This window comes from Pongo pygmaeus, chromosome 13 (genome assembly GCF_028885625.2).
Source record: "Pongo pygmaeus isolate AG05252 chromosome 13, NHGRI_mPonPyg2-v2.0_pri, whole genome shotgun sequence".
NCBI classification, from domain to species: domain Eukaryota; kingdom Metazoa; phylum Chordata; class Mammalia; order Primates; family Hominidae; genus Pongo; species Pongo pygmaeus.
In genome coordinates, this window is record NC_072386.2 from 83,777,326 (window position 1) to 83,798,450 (window position 21,125).

Genomic DNA, 21,125 nt, shown 5'->3' on the forward strand with positions numbered 1-21,125 from the left:
CCTGCTCAGGCCATTGATTTAAACTTCATTACTTGAAATATCTATTAATTGGTAACACATATTTGTACTAAGAAGAGTGCTATAGCTTCTTGACACTCTAAATAGGATAGGAAAATGTCTCATTGTGCCACAATGAAGCTGACATTGAAAAGTTTCTCAGGATTTCTTGATTGACAAGATGGAACAATGATTGTATTTAGATCTTGTTGAAATTTGCTGTCTAATCTATGACCACTCTTGGACCACATGGAGGTTGAATGAAATTATTGGCGTACTGGAAGAAGATCCATAAGCCAAAGAAAGAGTCCTGGGAGGCCATGTACCTGTGAAGGATCGTTCTCCCCCGACCCTGCTTCCTTGGCTTTCTGATGTGATCTGGCAACCCAGCCCTTTGCATATGGGCTCCAGTGAGAGCCTGCTGCTCCAGCAGCTGGTGTGGCCTTTCTGAATGGAAAATCTGTAACCTAAAATAGCTTCAGAACCTTATCTGCGCAGCTGTATATTCCTGTTAATGGTCACTGTAACAATAAAGAATGTCCCAAGATGGCCTTATTATCAGAGAGAACTATTCAAAAGGCAATCATGTTGAAGTCTTAAGGGTTTCTTAAAAATATTTAACTCTCAGCAGATTTAAGACATGTATATTCATTTGGAAACCTAGTCAGTGATTAAGGCATATGGTCAAGTGTTCATAATTTACAGCTAGCTTTCCTGTGATTTACCAAACTTTCATTTTTAAAGTCACTATATGGCAAAAGTAGGATATGAGACCTTTAAAAATTTCTAACCCTTCTGCTCCTGAACTAGGTGATAGCAAAAAAAGAAAAAGAAAAAAAATTCTTTTGAAAGTCATGTTGTATTCTGTGCTGGCAGTTTATTTTCCATGCCTTTCTTTCCATCCCTAAGTTCTATAATTTCACTTTTAGGAAATTCAGAAGAATATTTGCTTATCATGGCAGTATATGCCTTGGAATTCTAAGCCCTCCCAGTGATGCATGTAGAAGAGAACTGTTAACACCCAGGGGCATGCAGATTCCTGCAGACGTGATCCACGGTGATAGTGGCACCTGCTGGTAGGGAGGGTGGAACCCAGAGACCTTTTCTGTTGATGCTGGAATAAAGGTTGGGCCTGGAGATGAGTCCGGGGTCTGACGCAAGAACTCCTGGCTTTGAAGCCTTCACCTTGCAAAAATACAGATGCTGTGGCGAGTTTCTTCTTCTCGTTCCTGTGGTGGAGGTGGTTATATGCCTCATTGGCTTTTCCTCCTTCAGGGTGCCTCTTGGTCGCTCCCAGTCACTGGGGTTCTTTCTTTCCAGGGGTCAGTGGGAGAGACTTCAGTGGTTTGAGGGCAAATGAGACAGAGTAAAAGGCCTACATTTTAAAAGATTGTAGGATAATAAGAATACCCAGCTATAATTGAAGAGCGCAAAGTTCAGAAAGTAAAGTTCAGTGATTCGCACATTTTTAAAATTAACGTCATCTTAATAAAATTGGCTTTTGTTTCTTGCCTCCCACTTCCTACAAAAGTCTTCCCTAGTACCTCAAAATTAAGTAAGTAAGAGAAACAGGCTTATAAAAAGCAGACAGATAAAAATTATACACACATGAAATAAATATGTGGAATGAGGGAGCAAGTTTATAGGTGAGTACTATTTTTATGAAAGATTTTCCTATATTGATTCCTGTGTTTTTAAACCACCAAGAAAAGCCGAAAGGAGCATTTTTTTCCTGGTCTAGTTTGCTTCAGAAATGTTTTTATTTGTGCTAATAATTGGAATTGCTAATAAAAAGTAAACTAAGTCTGCTCACTGTGGATTATACTATGAAACAGAATAATCAATATTACGGTGCTGATTTAATATTGTGAAAATTGGTATTGTAAACATTTTCCCCATGATTTCTATGAAGGCTGTTAATAAGTCTGTCTGAATTTCTTTATTCTACAAAGCTTTCTAGGAGCAGCACTGAGGTTTTTCACAGAACTTGGAGTAGACCTAGCACAACAGACGATTGCTTAGGAAGGCAAATGATATGACAGGCCAATCTGTGATATTACTCTTTTGGATTAATATTCGTTTCATAAGTCCTTGTACTCTTTTTTTTTTTTTTAACCAGTGTTACTTGCCAATCCTTGAGCTTTTGAGTTTCTAATATATTAGGAATAACATACATGGAATGAGGAATATGAACAGCATTTATCTACATGTCTGTAATACCGTGTTCTGCTACATGTCCTGTGCCTTACTAAGCATTTATATTTTTGTGGACTGTGGGCTGCTCCATCCTCAGATATCAAAGGTTTAAGAAAATATCCACAGCCTTTTACCTTTAAGAATTACAGAGGGTGCTTACAGACGTGTCAGCCTGAGGAGGAGAACCCAACCTGCTACCTACACGCTGGGGCTGTTTAAAAATTAGGGGGCAGTTTTTCTATCAGAAGGAAAGGAAACAGTCTTCATTGTATCCATTTTTCTGTTTCTGTCCTGATATAAATGAATTGGAGGTTTTTGTTGTTGTTGATGATCATAACAACCCCAGGAAAGCTCGTCAAGTATAATAGTAGCTGCTCCCTAAATACACACAACCAGAAGTCTAGTCGGCCATCATCTTGGAGGCCATTCATCTGCCCGCATCTCTTCCTCACCTATGAACACGCATGCATGCATGCTGCAGTTCTCTCTCCTGCGCCCTTAGTGGGCATTGCTAATTAATGGTCAAGCTGTGGCACTGAGCTTAGAGACATACTTTATAATACGGTCTTTCAGGCGGCCACTCCAGCAAGTTGGGATTGGCTTACGAAATGAACCATGTATATTATTCCTGGGCTGGGATAGATCCCAAAGTCAGCATTATAACAGATTTCCAAGGTGGCTTAGTTGTCATGTTAAATGTGCTACTAAAAGAAGATGACTAACATCTGATGGAAAACATTGAGTTTTTTACTGACAGCTTAAGTACGATAGTATTTTATGGCCCCAAATTGTATTTTGAAGGGGTGCTTTCTGTAAGGAAAATGCATTATAAATTTAGCCTCCAGTAACATGTCTGCCCTAGAGTTGTTTTTTTTGTTTTTGTTTTTGTTTTTTTTTTTTTTTGAGACGGAGTCTCACTCTGTCGCCCAGGCTAGAGTGCAGTGGTGCGATCTCGGCTCACTGCAAGCTCCGCCTCCCAGGTTCACGCCATTCTCCTGCCTCAGCCTCCCCAGTAGCTGGGACTACAGGCACCTGCCACCACGCCCGGCTAATTTTTTCTATTTTTAGTAGAGACGGGGTTTCACCGTGTTAGCCAGGATGGTCTCGATCTCCTGACCTCGTGATCCGCCCACCTCGGCCTCCCAAAGTGCTGGGATTACAGGCGTGAGCCACTGCGCCTGGCCGCCCTAGAGTTGTTTTTGCCAGTGTAAAAATTTGGTTTGGTGTAAGTTAAGGAAGACAGTTTAATATTCAGTCTTTCAGAAGTAGGCTACTTCCTGAAGTAGTAACTTTTTCTGACAGTGAAAAGATGAGATTAATATTTGTTGATGGTGATACACAAGATTTATTCAGAGGTCTTCAGTTAAATGAGCTGACCTCCAGGAATCTCTTACTGTTTTAATAAGATGCAGTAGGAACATGTTGCTCTTCAAAACTACCAGTACAGAGTTCATTTTATACTACCATGCTCTAAGTCCCAGATGGTACCCACCCAGGATGTGCTGGAGCCCAGTGCCATGGGCAAGCCCACATACCCCCAGGTTTCTGTAAAAACTCATTACTTTCTGTGAGCTGGCTACTTTGTATTTGCTTGTTTCCTGTGGGTTGAATACCGTGAGGGCTGAGAAGTCCTTCCTCCTGGGCAACAGTGACTCTTTGGAAGAAAGCAGCAGCCCAGAGAGAGAAGAGCAGCAGACGTTCTCATCTCTAGAGGCTACCCTCAAGCTGCCCCTTTGCAGGGGACTTGTAAATCAGAGCCAAGCATTTTTCTTTCCTCAACTTCTTCCACTCTTGAGGCTGCTGTTTCAACCCGAAAATTGGATGTCCCTTGGAATTCTTCATAAGCACTAATTTGTAATTAATTTAATGTAAGTGATGTGTAAAATGTGAGTTCATCTCATTATCTCTACATAATGAGGGGTGCTAGGTGCTTTTCATGTTTAATCATCAGGACTGTGCTGCAAAGTTAGGTGTCACCTCTCATCTTAGTCCCTGGATCTAGGCCCAGGTCTGAGAACCCAAGGAGACCCTCCCTCTCAGGCACACGCCTGTGCAGATTGCCTGCTGCTCTCTTATCCCAGCCCTACCTGGCACACAGTAGATGTTCCGTAAATACTTATTAACTGATTGGCCTAAGGTTCCACCTCTATTCTCTGGTGGAATACTCAAAAGATCTGTAACTATTAGAGATGAGCGCCTTTGCTTCTGGAGCAAGCCTTTGTGTCAGTCACATCTATTTTCTTTGATAAAGACATGTATTTCCTGAATTGGACTTGCTGTTCTTGTCATAACTGTTGCATGTGGGCAACAACATGCTTAGTGCTGTGAAAGAGGACACTAACACCTCTCTGTCCCTACTGTGTCGACAGGCTTACCCGGGACAGTTCTGAGCCCTTCTAGGACTCGGAGCAGCCTTTGGCTGGAGTATTGCCATGAGTCCATCAGCAAGAGTCCAGTTTCGGCTCTCAGGAGTGTGTTCACCTGTTTCTTTCTGGGCTGTGTCGAGTCTTGAGACACAGCACCAGGCCAGGCTCCTTCAGGTACACGGGAGGCCCTCCGATCTCTAATGTGGAGAGTTGTCGGAGCCTGCAGCTGGAGTGCATATTTCTGAGGATACCATGCATTAGGACTAGTGCCTGTGACCTCCTCTTCACTCTGCGACCTAGGGCCTTGCAGGATGAACTCTGCAGAGGCCTAAAGGTTTTGAAATTGAGAAGGAAAATCTTCTACCAATAATTTTTTTTTCTAGAGTGAATACAAAACATAAATGATTGCTAAAATGATTAAAGAGAGGCGAGAACAGCCAATGAAAGGGAAAGAAAAAAATGACAAAGTTAAAGGCCAATCTAGTAAGAATGCCTCTCTTTAAAACCCCTGGGGACTCCTGACATGCACAACCTAAACCCATGCTCTGTGTGTGGGGTATGTTTCAGTGTGTGTATTGTGGTATGTGTGTGGTGGGGGGGGTGTGTGTGGTGGGGTTTGTTGGGGGATATGTTGTGCGAAGTGTGTGATGTGTGCGTGGTATGAAATGTGTGATGTGTGTGTCCTGTGTGTTTGCGAGGTGTCGTTATGTAGAGTAATCTGATAGCAACATAAATATTGGCGAACAGCTCATTCTGGAAGCTGCCCTTGCCTGTTTTCTCTTGGGGCGAAGCAGCCTTGGTGTAGGATCACAGGAGGTAAGGCAGGTCGGCTCACAGGAAGGCCTGTGCATGGTAGTGGTGGTTGTGGAGATGATCCTGTATGTTCCAACTCTACTTCTGGGAAAGCTTCTGGAAGCTGAGCTGTGCTGGAGATCCACAGGATCGGGGTGGGGGCAGTGCCTTAGATTGTGCGTCCAACGACAGGGTATGCTTCGTGATGGAGACCTTATTGGTTTTTATATCTATACCTAAAAGTACTGAATAAAAACAAATAAGCATGTATTTATATATACATGTATGTCTGTTTTGACTTGATGGACTTTAAGCATTTGGAGTGTTTGAAATATTCCTTTAACATCTAAACACTAAGATATTCAAATGTAAATGAAAGACATTTGCCTAATGAGAGCAGTAACATTTTTGTAAAAGGAAAATTTTCAGTGACTGCCTTAACTTGTACCCCAGCTCTGCCCGGCAGGCTTCACGTAAGGGGACACTATCTGGAGTTGGCTCCAGAAGGGCTTGTCACAGAGCCCTATGAGGTCTTGACTCAACGTGTTCCTGTACGTGACACTGTTACCTGACTTGTCAGGTATTGAAATGTATTTAAGCATTTTTCTTTCTGTTGCTGAGAAACTGTATCCAAGTGTCTAATTCCTGGTGTTTTTCATGACATTTTAAGAGATTATTGTATTGCCTGACTATATTTAGACTCAGAGTGGAACTGGAGATTAGCCAGTAATACATTTAACTCTGTCCTGCTTTTGGATTCTTCAGAATGCCTTAGGTATTACTTGAGAGAAGACAAACCCAGAGAGGTTAATGTAATTTGGATAGAATGAATATGTTGAAGATCAAATTAGAGTTTGTGATAGCATCCTGGTCTCCGTACAGCCACTGGCCTTGGAGTGGGCCGTGCACTAGAGTGTGTCAGCCAGGGACGGTGCCTTTGCTCATGTGTAGCAGCACTGGGCAAGGGACAACACCAGGCCCCGCTTTGGTTCTGGTGTTTATTCAACTAAAGTGAACCACTTGTTACTTATAAAATGCACACCCAGATTTCCCTATTGGGTTGTTACCTCAGTGCAGTTGATGAGATTTTAACATTCTACTGTGCAATATGGATTGTTTTTGTTTTATTTCCTTGTCATTGTTTTTTCCTTAATTTATTGGGAAATCAATCAAGTGGGAAAATGTGCATGTTTATGTATTTGTAAGAATTAATTGACTAATAGTAAAACATCTGTGGATAAAAGGTTTTGTTTCCGTGTTACATCAACTTAGAACTTCTTGTCTTTTTTGAGGCGAAATGTTGGATAACTTTACACTCTGTCTGAAGTCTTGCTGAATAGAATTACTGTGTGCTGGCATCATCTGGGACTTCAAAACTTGGAATATTTGCATCTACTTGTGTTTTACTGGCCAGTCTTAAAAATAGAGTTTAACAGTTACATTTGTTGAAGTGGGAGGTTCAGTAAAGTGGCTACTGCATGCAAGTTATTTCTGAAATCTAATTTATGAGGGTATTTATCCATGTAGAAAGGGATTAGCTATCCAAATTGGATTTTGCATGTTAAAATAATTAGATAACCACATACTTCTGTGAATTACACTAATTGTTATAACTGAAACTATTTGTAGATATAAAATATTAAAATGGATTTTGTCTAACATCTTGATTTATACGTACTAGTTATAGGAGAAAATCAAGTTATGATTTGATTGGATGAAACTTATTTGTGGCCTAACTGAAAATCTGAATGAGCCATTAATTGCACAGAATAGAGGGACAAACAAAATACCCACAAGGACTTGATGATTGGTAGTTTTGCTAAGGACAGAATGCATTGTTACCTGAGAGGTGAATCTTCAGACCAGTTACTAGAGCTGCTTGTTTTTGTTAAGACTGAAGCAGGTGAATGATGCATGAATGTGTCTTCTCTTGGCTTTTTTTTCCTGTAGTTTCACCAGTGATCATTAAAGAATGGGCAGCTTACAAAGGGAAGTCTCCTCAAACCCCGGAACTGGTTGAAGCTCTTGCCTTCAGGGAGTGGACCTGCCCCAACCTGAAGAGGCTGTGGTTGGGCAAGGCAGTAGAGGACAAGAACCGCAGGATGAGGGCCTTCCTGGCCTGCATGAGGTCGGACACCCCAGCCATGCTCAACCCTGCCAACGTGCCCACTCACCTCATGGTGCTCTGCTGCGTCTTACGGTGGGTGCCATGCATGGGAGCTGGGACCTGGATCCCAGCCAGGTGTAGGGGCCGTGACCATGGTGTCAGATGAGTTCTAGAAAGGATGTAAAGTTTATTCCTGATCAGTCATGTTGAAATTTATCCTCATCCCATATTTATATATGTGATAGAAATGTAGGTTATGTAAATGCAAAATATATTTTAATTTATATGATGCAGTATGTTTATAGGTATATTTTGTAAGCATGTATGGTATGTAAATATTATATAATGATTTTAAACATGGTTTATTATTTAAATATATATGTGATAGAAATGTAGGTTATGTAAATGCAAAATATATTTTAATTTATATGATGCAGTATGTTTATAGGTATATTTTGTAAGCATGTGTGGTATGTAAATATTATATAATGATTTTAAACATGGTTTATTATTTAAATATTGAAGATTTTGAAGGCTATAAGAGGGGATTCTTGTTATATATTATTTGGAGTTCTTCTGTAGGGAAAATGTGCCACTTCTTCCCCCTTCGTTTATTTAATCATTTACAGCACACATTGCTTAATGATGGGGATAAATTTTGAGAAATGTATCATTAGGTGATTTTGTCATTGTGTAAAACATCATAGAGTATATTTATACAAACATGATGGCAAGTATTTATGTATCTAAATGTGAAAAAGGTACAGTCAAAATATGGTATTATAATCTTATACCATTATATATGTGGTCCATTGTTGACCAACACATTAGTGTGGCACATGCCGTATTTATATCAGTATGGGCTCCTGTCCTCTTTTTATAGGGTCATAATCAATTCACTTGAGGTTATATCCAGCTCTGCCTTATCCTTACGCACATTGTCCCGGCTCTAGCCTCGGGAGCTGTCTTAGGTTGGCCCGTGTGACACACACCATCCTCTTGTTTTGGGAGAGCTTCCTTGCTTTTTTGCCCTATGAGATGCTTCAGGCATGCTTTGTGTTTCCCTGCTCCAGCGTCAGCCATCTCTCCAAAGAGCAGCCCTGGTTCCTTGTTGTGAAAAAGGTGTCTGGAAACCCAGGTCTGGGTGCTGGTGTGGTCCTGCTGCTGGGATATCTCTGTGTCTGTGTCCTCACAGCCCACAGCTCAGGTGTATGGGTAGATACTGTTGATGTTTTGAAGTTCAGTTGAGTTGGGATGCATACTGGATGTTCATTAAGTTTTGGAGTTGATTCGTTTGGTTTGGTTTTGTTTTAAAAGTACTTCAAACATAGAGAAAAGTTGCAAGTACACTACAGAAACCTTTTTTTTTTTAACTTAAATACTTTACTGATTTTCTAACAATTGATGGCATTTTACTTTATAACCACCAAAGAACCATCAGAATCAATCCACAGTGGTGCTGTGGTCCATTCCACCCTTCAGAGCTGTTAGGCTTGTTGTCCCAACAGTGTCCTTTATGACAAGGAACCTGTTCCTGTTCCAGGTCTTCTCTGCTTTCAGGAGTGATGCCCTGCCTGGGGGTGCACACCTCCTTCTGTCCCGTTAGGCAGGACACTGGCTCAGAGGGTTTGGTGCAGGGTGACTGTGGCTTCTCCGTGTGGTGCTGCTCTCACCTTTTGTAACCATCTCATATGGAAGTGCTTAGAGGCCCTGTAAAGGTTTCACTCCTCAGACAGCCAGCACGTTTTTATCAGCATGAACTCAGAGCCTCCTGTTTCTCTAGGGGCCTTCAGCTCACTGCACCATCATCTGTTTTGATGTTCCCTTTGTCACCTTGCAAACTGGCCTTCGTCATCTTCTCTGAGCACCTCCTTTCTTCTCCACAGATGTTCTGCTTGCCCCTGTGTCTCCCTGCCTGAGCCCTGGGATCCCCATTTCTCCAAGCAGCCCCAGTACTTCCAAGTGGGGGACGGCATTTAGAAGCCAGGCTCTGAGAGTCAGAGGTTCCGTGCTGTGGGAACTTTGCCGCCCTGGCCCTCCCAGTGCAGCATGAGGGATCCACCCCAACATTGCTGCTGTGTATTCCTATATCTCATTGAAAACAGTGGATTCACCCTGGTCCTTCCAAGCTGGCACAGTCCAGTGTCCCTCCCCATGTTCATAGGGTACGGTCTAGCATCCTGCTGCATTCGTAGCTTTTGACTCTGGCAGTGAGAGTCTTGGCTGGGAAGCCCCATGGCCCCTTACTTGGTCAGGATCCCTGTGTGGCGCAGTCCCCATTGCCCCTGTTTCTTTTGGGGCCTGTCTCACCCTCTGGGCTGGCACCGCTTTTGCAGGCATGACTGACCATCCCTCCCACTGGGTCCCAACTACCTGACTTTAGGAAGGGAGGGACAGAGCTTATTCATGTTTTTATTTCCTGGTGGTCCTTAAATTTATAACAAATGTTAAGGCCAATAACTTATTTAGGAAGATTCAATTAAATGGAGATTGACTTAAATCACAGTGTGTCAGCTGAACGTGATTTCCATTGAAGACTGGCTGATGGGAAAGACTCCTCTTTTTTTTTTTTTTTTTTTTGAGACGGAGTTTTTTGCTCTTGTTGCTGGAGTGCAATGGTGTGATCACAGCTCACTGCAACCTCTGCCTCCTGGGTTCAAGTGATTCTGCTGCCTCAGCCTCCCAAGTAGCTGGGATTACAGGCATGCGCCACCACGCCCGGCTAATTTTTTGAATTTTTAGTAGAGACGGAGTTTCACCATGTTGGTCAGGCTGGTCTTGAACTCCTGACCTCAGGTGATCCACCCACCTCGGCCTCCCAAAAGGCTGGGATTACAGACATGAGCCACCGCACCTGGCCAATTCCTTCTTTATTTTTGTTTTTAGAGGCTTCTGGTTTCCTCTGATGGCAAATTCAATTAAAGACATGTTTTTATTAATAACAATATTATACTCATAGAAAGTTTAAGACTTTGGATTCTGTGAGATCAAATTAGCAATAATGAATTTGATTACTTTTTTTGTATTTTTCTCTTCCAAGTTTAGTGTGACACATGGCCTTTAATCTAGCAGAGCACCTGACAGGCCACCATATACTTGACCTAAGGTACATACTGGGACCCTGAGTGAGGACACACTCTGGGGCCCCATGGCCATGGCAGAGGATGAGCTGCTGTTGCACTATAGGGGGCTAGGATCACATGTTTCAGCTTCGTGTTTAAGTTCGTGCTCAGACTCTTGATGCCGTCGCATCTGCTGTATTTACTCTGCACTTCCTGTGGCTGGTGCCTCGTGGCCTGCTGTGTGTGAGCACTGAGATACACGGACAGGGAAGAGGCCATGCATGCAGCTGGTCCTCATGGCATTGCCTCCCAGCCCACTCTTCTGTTTGCTCCTCTCGGCCCTTTCTCAGCAGTGATCCTGGAAACACCTGAGCCGTCTCCTCAGCACTGTTGAGATGGCCATCGGCAAGACAGAAATGAATGGGCATGGCCATGCTCCAGTAATCTTCTCTTTACAAACACAGGTAGCCAGCTCATGGCCACAGTTTTTTTTATTCCTTTGTAGACTATTATCAATTTCTGTTGGACGCATGTTTCTTCACCATTAGAGTCAGGTGATGCATTTGGGGTGGAACCCCACAGAAGGGGTATGGTGGTCTTCTCATTGCTCCCTAAGGGAATTTAGTTTTTGCTTTTACTAGTGATGTTAACATCGATCACTTGGTTAAGGTAGAGTTGGGCATACATATATTTTAAATGTTATACTATGGCAGCAATTGAGATGGACAGCGGAAGAACATCAGTCAAATCTCTAGAATCCCTGATAGCAGAGATGGGGGATGGAGTCTGAGCAGAGGTTGCTGCAGTGTGAGGGTGCAGGCTGAGGGCACAGAGCAGAGCAGGTCTTTTTGGGGATGTAGCATGGATAAAATAGACAAGGCTCTTGTCCAAAAGCAGCAGCTTGTATTCTTGTAGGAGCAATATGGCAGACACAAAGATGCAGACTGGGTTAGGTTTTAGAAAAACTTGACTTAAATCAGTAAATACAGTAACAGGGATGGAGGGCATAAGACTCCAGAGCAATGCTGGCGCCGTCAGTGTGTGCTCTAGAGGTGCAACCCGGGTGGTTGGTGGTCAGCCTGGGTGACACAGCAGGTGGCCCATGCTGGCTGAGGCTTGCTTCTCTCCTTTTGGAGCTCTGGCTTCACCCCAGCTTCCATGCTTGTAAAGTGCAGTGAGAGGAGATGGGGTCAAGGTCAGCCAGCCTTAGGAGGGCTCCAGAACAATTTATACTGCCCCCACCCTTCTGTGGTAAGGAAATGAAGGCTGTGGGAAGTTAGACAACTCCCTGAGGCCCTATAGCTGTCTATATTAGCACATTAAGTGACATTTTCATAATCTGCTTGATTGCATGGAAAAGAACACGGAAAGAAAAAATTTCCAGAAATACCATAGATAGATTTAGTAGTGTAAAAGGGATCTGAAAACATTCTAAATGCACAGGTAGGAATAGCACAACTAAATAAGCTGACCAAGAGTTAAGTTCTCAGCCGCTCTTATCTTGACTCTTAACCAGGATCTCTGTTTTGATATTTAATCTATGTATGTATGTATGTACCTAGTAATTCATACTCTGTATCCAGCATGGTGTTCAGAGGACCTACGATGAGAAGGGTCTAAACACTAACTGTTATAGAAAGCCAGATGGAGGAAATAGCGGATAGTCTGACCAACAAAATTGTTTGCTATCCTGGTGAAGTTGAATTCGGAGAGTCTTAGCTGCCAGGAAAGCCAGGAAAGATCTTGAGAGAACCAGTGTATCTGCAATACAGTCTTTTTCTGATTTAAAAAAAAAATTTTTTTTTTTGAGATGGAGTCTCGCTCTGTTGCCCAGGCTGGAGTGCAGTGGTGCCATCTCAGCTCACTGCAAGCTCCGTCCTGGGTTCACGCCATTCTCCTGCCTCAGCCTTCCCAGTAGCTGGAACTACAGGCGCCCGCCACCACGCCCGGCTAATTTTTTTGTTTTTGTATTTTTAGTAGAGACGGGGTTTCACCATGTTAGCCAGGATGGTCTTGATCTCCTGACCTCGTGATCCTCCTGCCTCAGCCTCCCAAAGTGCTGGGATTACAAAATTTTAAAAGGAACCAATAGCCAGGGGCTGAGGTAGGGAAGACTGGGGAGTTGTTGTGTAAGAGGAACAGAGTTTCAGTCTGGGAAGATGAAAGGAGTTCTGTGGATGGGTGATGGTCATGGTTGCATAGCACTGTGAATGTGCTTAATGCTACTGAACTGTACACTTAAAAACGGCTTCAATGGTAAATTTTTTGTGTATTTTACCTCAATTAAAAAAATAAAAAGAAATTAAAATAAAAGGAATATAAAACATAGATACTTCAGGCAAAGAACATTGTATATAATTTTTTTGAGACAAAAATAGGAGGAGGGGACCTTCTTCATATTTGCTGTTTCTTGCGTCCGGCCCTGATTAAAACTCAGTAAGACCAGGCCGGGTGCAGTGGCTCACGCCTGTAATCCCAGCACTTTGGGAGGCTGAGGCGGGTGGATCACCTTAGGTCAGGAGTTTGAGACCAGCCTGGCCAACACAGTGAAACGCTGTCTCTACTAAAAATACAAAAATTAGCCAGGTGGGGTGGCGTGTGCCTGTAATCCCAGCTACTTGGGAGGCTGAGGCAGGAGAATCACTTGAACCCAGGAGGCGGAGGTTGCAGTGAGCCGAGATCATGCCACCGCACTCCAGCCTGGACCACAGAGCAAGAGTCCATCTCAAAAAAAAAAAACAAACCTCAGTGAGAACATTGTGTTTAAGATTTGTGGCAGTTAATCAATTGCAAAGGATGTGATTTTTGTCATTGCAAGTATTGATGGTTTAATTAAATGAAACTTTCACATCACTCTTTTATATATCTTATCAAATATAAATACCATAGAAATGTAACATTTGCTGTTTGTTCTCCTTGAAATTGCATTTACATCCTACTTTTGCCACATTAATTTGACCGTGATGTATATAAGCTCTCTGTGCTTCAGTTTCCCCTTCTCTAAATTGGGATAATTATTATTCCTGTCTCAGAATTTCTATAACAGTAGATGAGTTAAAGTGTGTAAGGTGCTTAGACCAATGCCTTGGCACCTAGTGAGCATGTAAACTTTCTACTTTGGGCTTCAACTGAAAATATATCTCAATGAGCTATCTAGAACCTCCCTTACTTAGTTTGTGTACCCATGGATGAATATTAATTAATACAAGAATGATTTAGTGCTCAGCACCAACTCTAACCCTGGGTTTTGTTAACTCAGATTTTAAGCACTGAGCAAACTTACTCTGCAGATGGGAATGGAAAGAGCTTTGTTACGCATGTCACGGTTCTCTGAACTCCTTTTGAGTTATTTGCCAGAGATCACTTAGTAATCTATCATCAGAAGTTATTTTTAGTGATCAGCTGGCAACTTGATTAGGTCATCCTTCAAGTTTATGGAAAGCAAAGAACTGGGAACGTTAGTCTTCAGAAAGGTTTATGACTAAGTCATTATAGTTAGCCCTTCACTTTTTCACACCCAGACACTCCTTGGGGTTGTGCCTTGTGCAGTACTGTAGGGTGTTTGTGATTCAGGCAGTGCTGTTACTGAGAAGGGAAGGAGACTCCCAGGCAGACCTATTCTAGTTGAAGTTGAAGATTTGGAGATTGATTGTCCTTTAGCAGCCACTTCAGGGTGCACACATTTTGCTGTGGCTCTAGTGATGGTCCTACACATTGCTTTTCTTGAGTCTGACTCCTGCTCACCTTGTGGTACTGGCCCTATCTTCGGTTATTTACCTGCTCCATGGACCTGCAGCTGCAGAGTGGCCAGGCAATGGTCTTTGCTTTTCATCTCGGGATTTGTCTTTCTTATTTATACCTAGAGTCTGCCTCCTGGCTATCCTGGCTTGAACAAAAAAATGAATGAATCCTGAAAATTGGTACTTAGAATGTACTTCCAGGGTTTAAATGTTTCACAAGAGTGAGGTTGTATCAAAAATCACTGACTAGCTAGTTTTCAATATCCACAATTCAGTGTGCTATTTTTAATTATTCTAAAGTAAAACATTCTGACATCCTGTTTTCATTTGTAATGGCATCATCAAATGAAAGTAGAAAAGTAGAAAAGCTGAATAAAAAATCACATGGGTCTTCTTAGCTCACATCATCCGGGATTTATCTAGAACCTCCTACTGGACTTGTCCATATGACGGGCGACCACTCAGTAATCACCAACCTTTCATTTCTGCCCCTCACCAGGTACATGGTGCAGTGGCCGGGAGCACGCATCCTTCGGCGTCAGGAGCTAGATGCCTTCCTGGCTCAGGCGCTGTCCCCCAAACTCTACGAGCCTGATCAGCTCCAGGAGCTCAAGGTAATTTATCAGCCTCATTGCATTGTCTTGGACAGTCTCACTTTGGATTTTGGTGTAATACTGCTAACTTTCAACAGGCAGAATTGCTAATTCTTTAAACTAATTGCTTTAGTCCACTAAACTAATAATACTAATATGATAAGAACTTGATCAATCGCCTTCATGGCAAAAGGAATATTCCTTTCTAGTTATGAATTTGCTATCCCCAGTTTGGAAATGATTAGTCCCACTTTGTCAGAGAATGATTTCCCCTTGTTTACCATTGGATGTTTATTCTTATTTATCACATCATGAAATAAACTTGCCTTTTATATTTTAGGGGGGGATTCCAAACCCTGAGAGGGCTTGATCTTAAGAATTTTCTAACATCTAGCAAGGATTCTTTTTCTTATTTCATTTCATTGTTCCTAATTACAACTTTAGTTTTCTCTAAAAAATATTCTTTGCCCCTCAACTATTATAAAATCCCTTATAAAAAACTACTTGAAGAACGATGTTACATCATCATTTCTATCCCTTTTTAAGTCAGCATTTAACATCATATTCCTTTTAATTTTGCCTTCTAGTAATTCCTTTTGTTCTTTAATTGTTTTGACAATATTGATTTTTCTCCAAGTTGTCACCTAATTTTTCAGTGTGAATATCTTTTTCGGTATACTTTCATTAGTTACCTTGTTCACATGGTTGTAATTGCTTTCTAATTTCCATATTAAATTTTAGAAAGTTCAAGACTTTTCAAAGCTAGTTAAATTAGTAGATCAGCCTTTTCTTTTCAATGTATAGGGTTTTGTTTTTTTCTTTGCCATCAGTTCTTGTTTTGTTTTATTTTGTTTTGTTTTACAGAGTTTGATTTGTAATCAGTTAATCTCTTTCCACAAAATTGCCTTCACCTTTAGATCTTTTTGGCATTCTTTATGAAGGCATTCTTTCCATGGAGGGGAATTTTAGGCTCACTTAATAGATTTTCAGTATTCAATAGTTGTTGCTTAATAAATTTCTAGTTTTCCCTAAATTATCATGTTAAATTGAGTAATTTGGTGTTAAGTGACCCTCCTCAATTGTGTGGAGCTCACCTGAGACTTCTTGTGACTTAGAAATAAGCTAAGTAAAAAACCAAAACCTAGGAGAATTCACTTCAAATTGTATTCTTTACTTTGTAGATCAAGCTTTTCTGTTTGTTAGACAGAAATTATTATTTTTAATGTTTTTGAATTTACGTTTCTGTTTTCAATGTTTGGTCAGGTGTCCCCGTCAGGCAGTGTGGCTGGTGCTAAGTCAGGTCCTTTCCCGTGTCCTCACCTGGTTTGTCTCATCACCACCGTCTTCGTCACAGACTGTGCTTCAGGGGGTTGGAGATACTTTTGCTAGTGTGTGGTGCCATCCCTCTACCTCTACTCCTGTTTCTCTTATATAGATTATTACATCAGTATTGACATCCCAGTTCTGAAAATCAGACCGCCAGGTATCAGGTATGCCCACTAAGCCTTATTCACCATCAAGTTACTTTTACTCAAAGTTCATCTTATATCCCATATCCTTTTCATTTTTGGATCAACACATAGGATATAACTTTTGAAAAACAATCACACTCTAAGCTTTCATTTTGGTTCTTTTGAGATCTTAGTGCTTTCATGGTTTTCTCCTGGTTCTTCATCTAAAGCCAGACATTTGTAGAGATATGCTCAGAAAGACATATGTATGTATAGTAAACTTCAGTCTGACTCATCGATCCTCTGGGTCTTGCTTGTCTGGAGGTCGACGGTTCCCTTTAATAAGAGCAGCCTACACCTGTAAGTGCTTCATTTTCATGATTAGTATAAATTCTGAGAAAGCTATAAGGAAAAACAGCATTTGTTGGGGGGAAAGGCAGTTATTTGCTTTTTTGTTTTTTAAGATTGAAGATCCTCTCAGCTATCATCAGATTGAGACTTGATAGGAATGATCATTATTTAAATGCTACAAAAATTCCTATGCAGAGCTGAGGGTTCCAAAATTCAGTGATAGAAAATTGAATTCTAAAATTGCCTTTTCATTTAACCATTAAAATTTTTTGCAATATCAAAAGCAACAACAGTGCCTTGTTGTAATACACCATTTCATGGTTTGTGATATAGTCAACTCTTGACTGTTAACTGGTGTGTCTGGGCCTGCTACCCAGTTTGTGGATTGCCCAGACCCTGTTTCTCTTCTCCCATTTATCGTCCACTCTGTGGTTGGCCATCAGAGGAGGAAAAGAGGAAGGAAAAACCCAGTGCTGACAGTTAGGACTCTTGTTAGCTTTTTCTGATGGGAGGTTTGGTGGGACAAGACATTGAAACCATTAGTTAAAATGAATTTTTAAGAATTTCATCTCATCCATGCTTTCTTCGTCTGCCATGTCCATGAATAATTGAGAGTGTTCCATGTGGCTCCTTAAATACCTGTGACAGTGATTGATGACCCTCATTTTTCCTGTTATATTTTTTAAGCCCTTCTCCTAGGTTACCAGCATGAATGTAATTAAGGTAAAATTAGCACTGACCCCTGTGTTTTGAGGAGGGTGGGTAAAGGATGAGAAGGAACTTTGTACCATTATAGTATTTGTCCAGTTTCTTTCTCCCTTGCCTTGACATTCCTATAATTGCCTTAAATTCTTTTAACAGTTTCACATGCCAAGTGCAGAATATAAAAGATGGAAAATGAAGAGCTTTAAAGACAGTATTAGGGGCGTGCAACATGTCTGTGATACGTGTAAGAATTATTTTGCATATAGGTAAATATGACAAATTGAAGTAAGAGTCTGTTGCCCAGTAATCAGATGTTGGACAAAGTAACTTTACTGGAATTTGGTTCTTGAGCTAATCGGTCAGAGAGATTAACTTCCATATTTGTATTTCTTATAAAGTCAGAATTTTTTTGTCTGTATTTCTCTAGTTGAGGAACTTTGGATGATATTGAATATTTTATCTCAATTGATATAAGAGAATGAAGTTAGAATGTGAATATTGCAGCTATTTTTATAATCAAGGGTTCAGATTTGGGTTCTCCCAATTACCAGCTCTGTAACCTTGAACCCTCTGTGACCCGTCTGTACAAGGGAGTACTATTTAGAGGTGCCTGCATTCTATGTTGTTTAGAGATGGCAATGAGATAATGAAAAAAGCAGTGCTTGATATATATTTCTTAAGTTCCCCATAAATATTAAATGTTATTATTTATATATAACTAACATTTAGGGAAAGAAAAACACCACATAATGTAAGTTTAAAAAATTTTCAAAGGAAGCAAATTTACACTGCAGTCAAGATTTTATTCAGATTGTTTATGCAAGCTCTTATTCTAAGAACTTTTCTCTATTAGATTAATGCTAATTGAACCGTTAATTATCTTGAGACTATAAATATCATTTAAAAAATTCTTAAAAGTATAATCCTTTAATATTAAGGCCATTTGATCCACACACACACACACACACACACACACACACAAGTATAATCCTTTAATGTTAAGGCCATTTGATACACACCCACACCCACACCCACACACACACACACACAGTAGCCTTGCTGCATTCTTCCTGTCAGCAAATTTGGAGATTAATAGTTTTAACTAGGGCGCTTCTGTGCCGTATACATCTGCTGCTGTTTCTTCAGTTTGGCAATGCAGATAGCCGTTTGCCGGGTAAATGGTTTTGAGTTACATTAGTCGTAAAGGTTTGAATCTGGACATGATCAGCTCCAGCCCGTTCCTAAGAAACACCTGCAGGAGCTGGATGCGGTGGCTCATGCCTGTAATCGCAACACTTTGGGAGGCCAAGGATCTTCCCAGATCACATGAGGCCACGAGTTTGAGACCAGCCTGGCCAACATGGTGAAAACCTAACTCCACTAAAAGTACAAAAATTAGCCAGGCATGGTGGCGCATGTCTGTAATTCCAGCTATTAAGGAGTCTGAGGCAGGAGAATTGCTTGAACCTGGGAGGCAGAGGTTGCAGTGAACCAAGATTGCGCCATTGCACTCCAGCGTGGATGACAGAGTGAGACTCTGTTTCAAAGAAAAAAAAAAAGAAACACCATTAGGATGGTGCTGCATGTGCTTACACAGAGGGTGTTGTTGGCATTTTGTGTTTTAACATTTGGATAGCCAGGCAAACAACTTTAGAGCAGCATTTTCTCTCCCTAATCCTTGACCTGGATTCTCTGTTCTCTGGCGTAGGGCAGAGAGAGGGGCACGGAGGCCCCTGGGCTAGAAGCAGCGGAGCCCCACCTGACTGGAAGGGATTTGTGGTCATAATTTCTGCAGTGCAAGGGGCCAGGAGATGGGTGTCCTATTCGTTCATGGGCCACACCTATGCTTGGCCGCTTTCCAACAGGGTCGGCTCCCTCTTTCTGCCTTGAGAATTCTCCATTTCTGCAGCTCAGAGGTGGGGGTGGCTGGGGTCTAAATGAATCAAGTACATTTTGTTCTAGTATGACCTCTCTTCCTCCACTTTGCACGTAAATATAAAAATGCATCTAATTCTATCACCCCAGCCCTACCTGCCCCCAAGGGAACATTTTTTAGTTCACTTCCCAACAACTGCGTGGGAAAAGGAGGAGCTGGTGATGTACAATAGTATCCAGAGGTGTAAACACCTTTTATAAATTGGTGAACAGACTTCTCCAGGTTTTGGAAGGTTAACTGTATTGTGAAAATTTAAAAAAAGGTTGAGAAACAGTGTTAGTTGATAATAGGGACTGTTAACACAAACAACAAAAACAGCAGATGATCGTAAGTTTATTAGCATTTGGCACCAGAATGACCTTTTTCTCTTTAATGAAAAGCCCCTTTACCTGCCACATGTAGGCATTGCTTAGATTGATCTCCCATAAACATTGCATTCTTGAAAAGCCACCAGAGTCTGAAGACAAAAGCCAGAGCAGGGCTAAACTTTGATCCTGGATAATCCACAAACTAGGCCTTTCACATGCAGATGATCAAGAGTTGACTGTGCTCGTGTTAATGTTTCTCACTCTGCTTATCAGACACTAGAAGCGTGGGCTCTACGTATAGAAGGTAGGCACCCAGCACTTAACACTGAGGGAAGTAAAAGTCTGTGCAAATTCTAGTAGTATGTATGGTTCAGGAACCATATTTTTGTTGTCTTCTTTCATTTATAAGCTATCCATTTCTCCAAAAGACATTTTGACAGTCTTATTAATAAGTTGCAATTAAAAACCTTGACATATAAAATAATGTAAACATAAAGTACAAATTTATTTTAGAATGTGATTATACCAAATAATCTTTTAATGTAACTATTTAAAAATGCAGAATCTTAATAGAGTGTTCAGTTTTGACACTCTTTCTGTTAATACGTTACCTGTGTGCAGATCTGAAATGTGAAGTGTTATTTCACGAAGAGATTGTGGAGCCCTGGACTCTAAGGAGACCACACATCATTGCTCATTTTGTCACACGTCAGCCTTAAGTACAGTGTTACTCTACACTGCGGAACGCTTTGTAAACCCAACCTGAAATACTTGAGTATGTTTATAAAATATTCTCTTAAATTCAAATGTGTTAAATCACATAAGTATTTCTGTTCAAATGAGGCCAGTGTTAGGTCAATATAAGGTAATGATAGGACTACTTAGTGGTGCTGTTTTGTTGAGGAATATTCTGTTAACTTTGGAGAGTTTTAGTAAAACATTGAAAAAATTTAATACTGTAGTACTCTTATTCCATAGAAATTACTCTTTTCAATTTAAAGATTGAGAACCTAGATCCCCGAGGAATTCAGCTATCAGCTCTCTTCATGAGTGGAGTAGACATGGCCTTGTTTGCAAATGATGCATGCGGACAGCCAATCCCCTGGGAACACTGTTGTCCTTGGATGTATTTTGATGGGAAGCTCTTCCAATCCAAACTCCTCAAAGCCAGCCGGGAAAAGACCCCACTCATTGACCTCTGTGATGGTCAGGTATGCTGGGGGGCCGGGTGGCTGCCTTTAACTGCAATGAAATAAAGCTCATTGGTTAAATATGTCATCTTTTGTACCATATTTATCATCCTGTGTTTCAAGATTCTGTTTTAGGTTGGGCCTGGTGCTGAGTGTCACTAAATATCACTTCAGTACCCAGGATGAGCCAAGCTCCTGATATAACATTGTTTCTCATTATTTGTGGTAGTAATGTTCTAAAATTCATCTCGAACGCCAAATTATTGAATACTGACCATTGCTCCTAGGGGAAATACAAGGTGCTGGGTTCCTTCAAGGCTCTGGTCACATA

General features: G+C 41.2%; 1 protein-coding gene across 3 annotated transcripts in view; it reads left to right on the forward strand.

Annotated features, from left to right (window-relative positions):
• Positions 1-21,125, forward strand: part of FAM120A (family with sequence similarity 120 member A) — a 114,177-nt gene that overhangs the window by 83,926 nt on the left and 9,126 nt on the right. For all 3 annotated transcript variants that reach the window (XM_054500474.1, XM_054500475.1, XM_054500476.2), the window contains exons 11-13: positions 7,302-7,551; positions 14,760-14,874; positions 20,606-20,815. In XM_054500474.1, the coding sequence (XP_054356449.1) occupies positions 7,302-7,551; positions 14,760-14,874; positions 20,606-20,815 (575 nt within the window). The remainder of the gene's footprint in view (positions 1-7,301; positions 7,552-14,759; positions 14,875-20,605; positions 20,816-21,125) is intronic.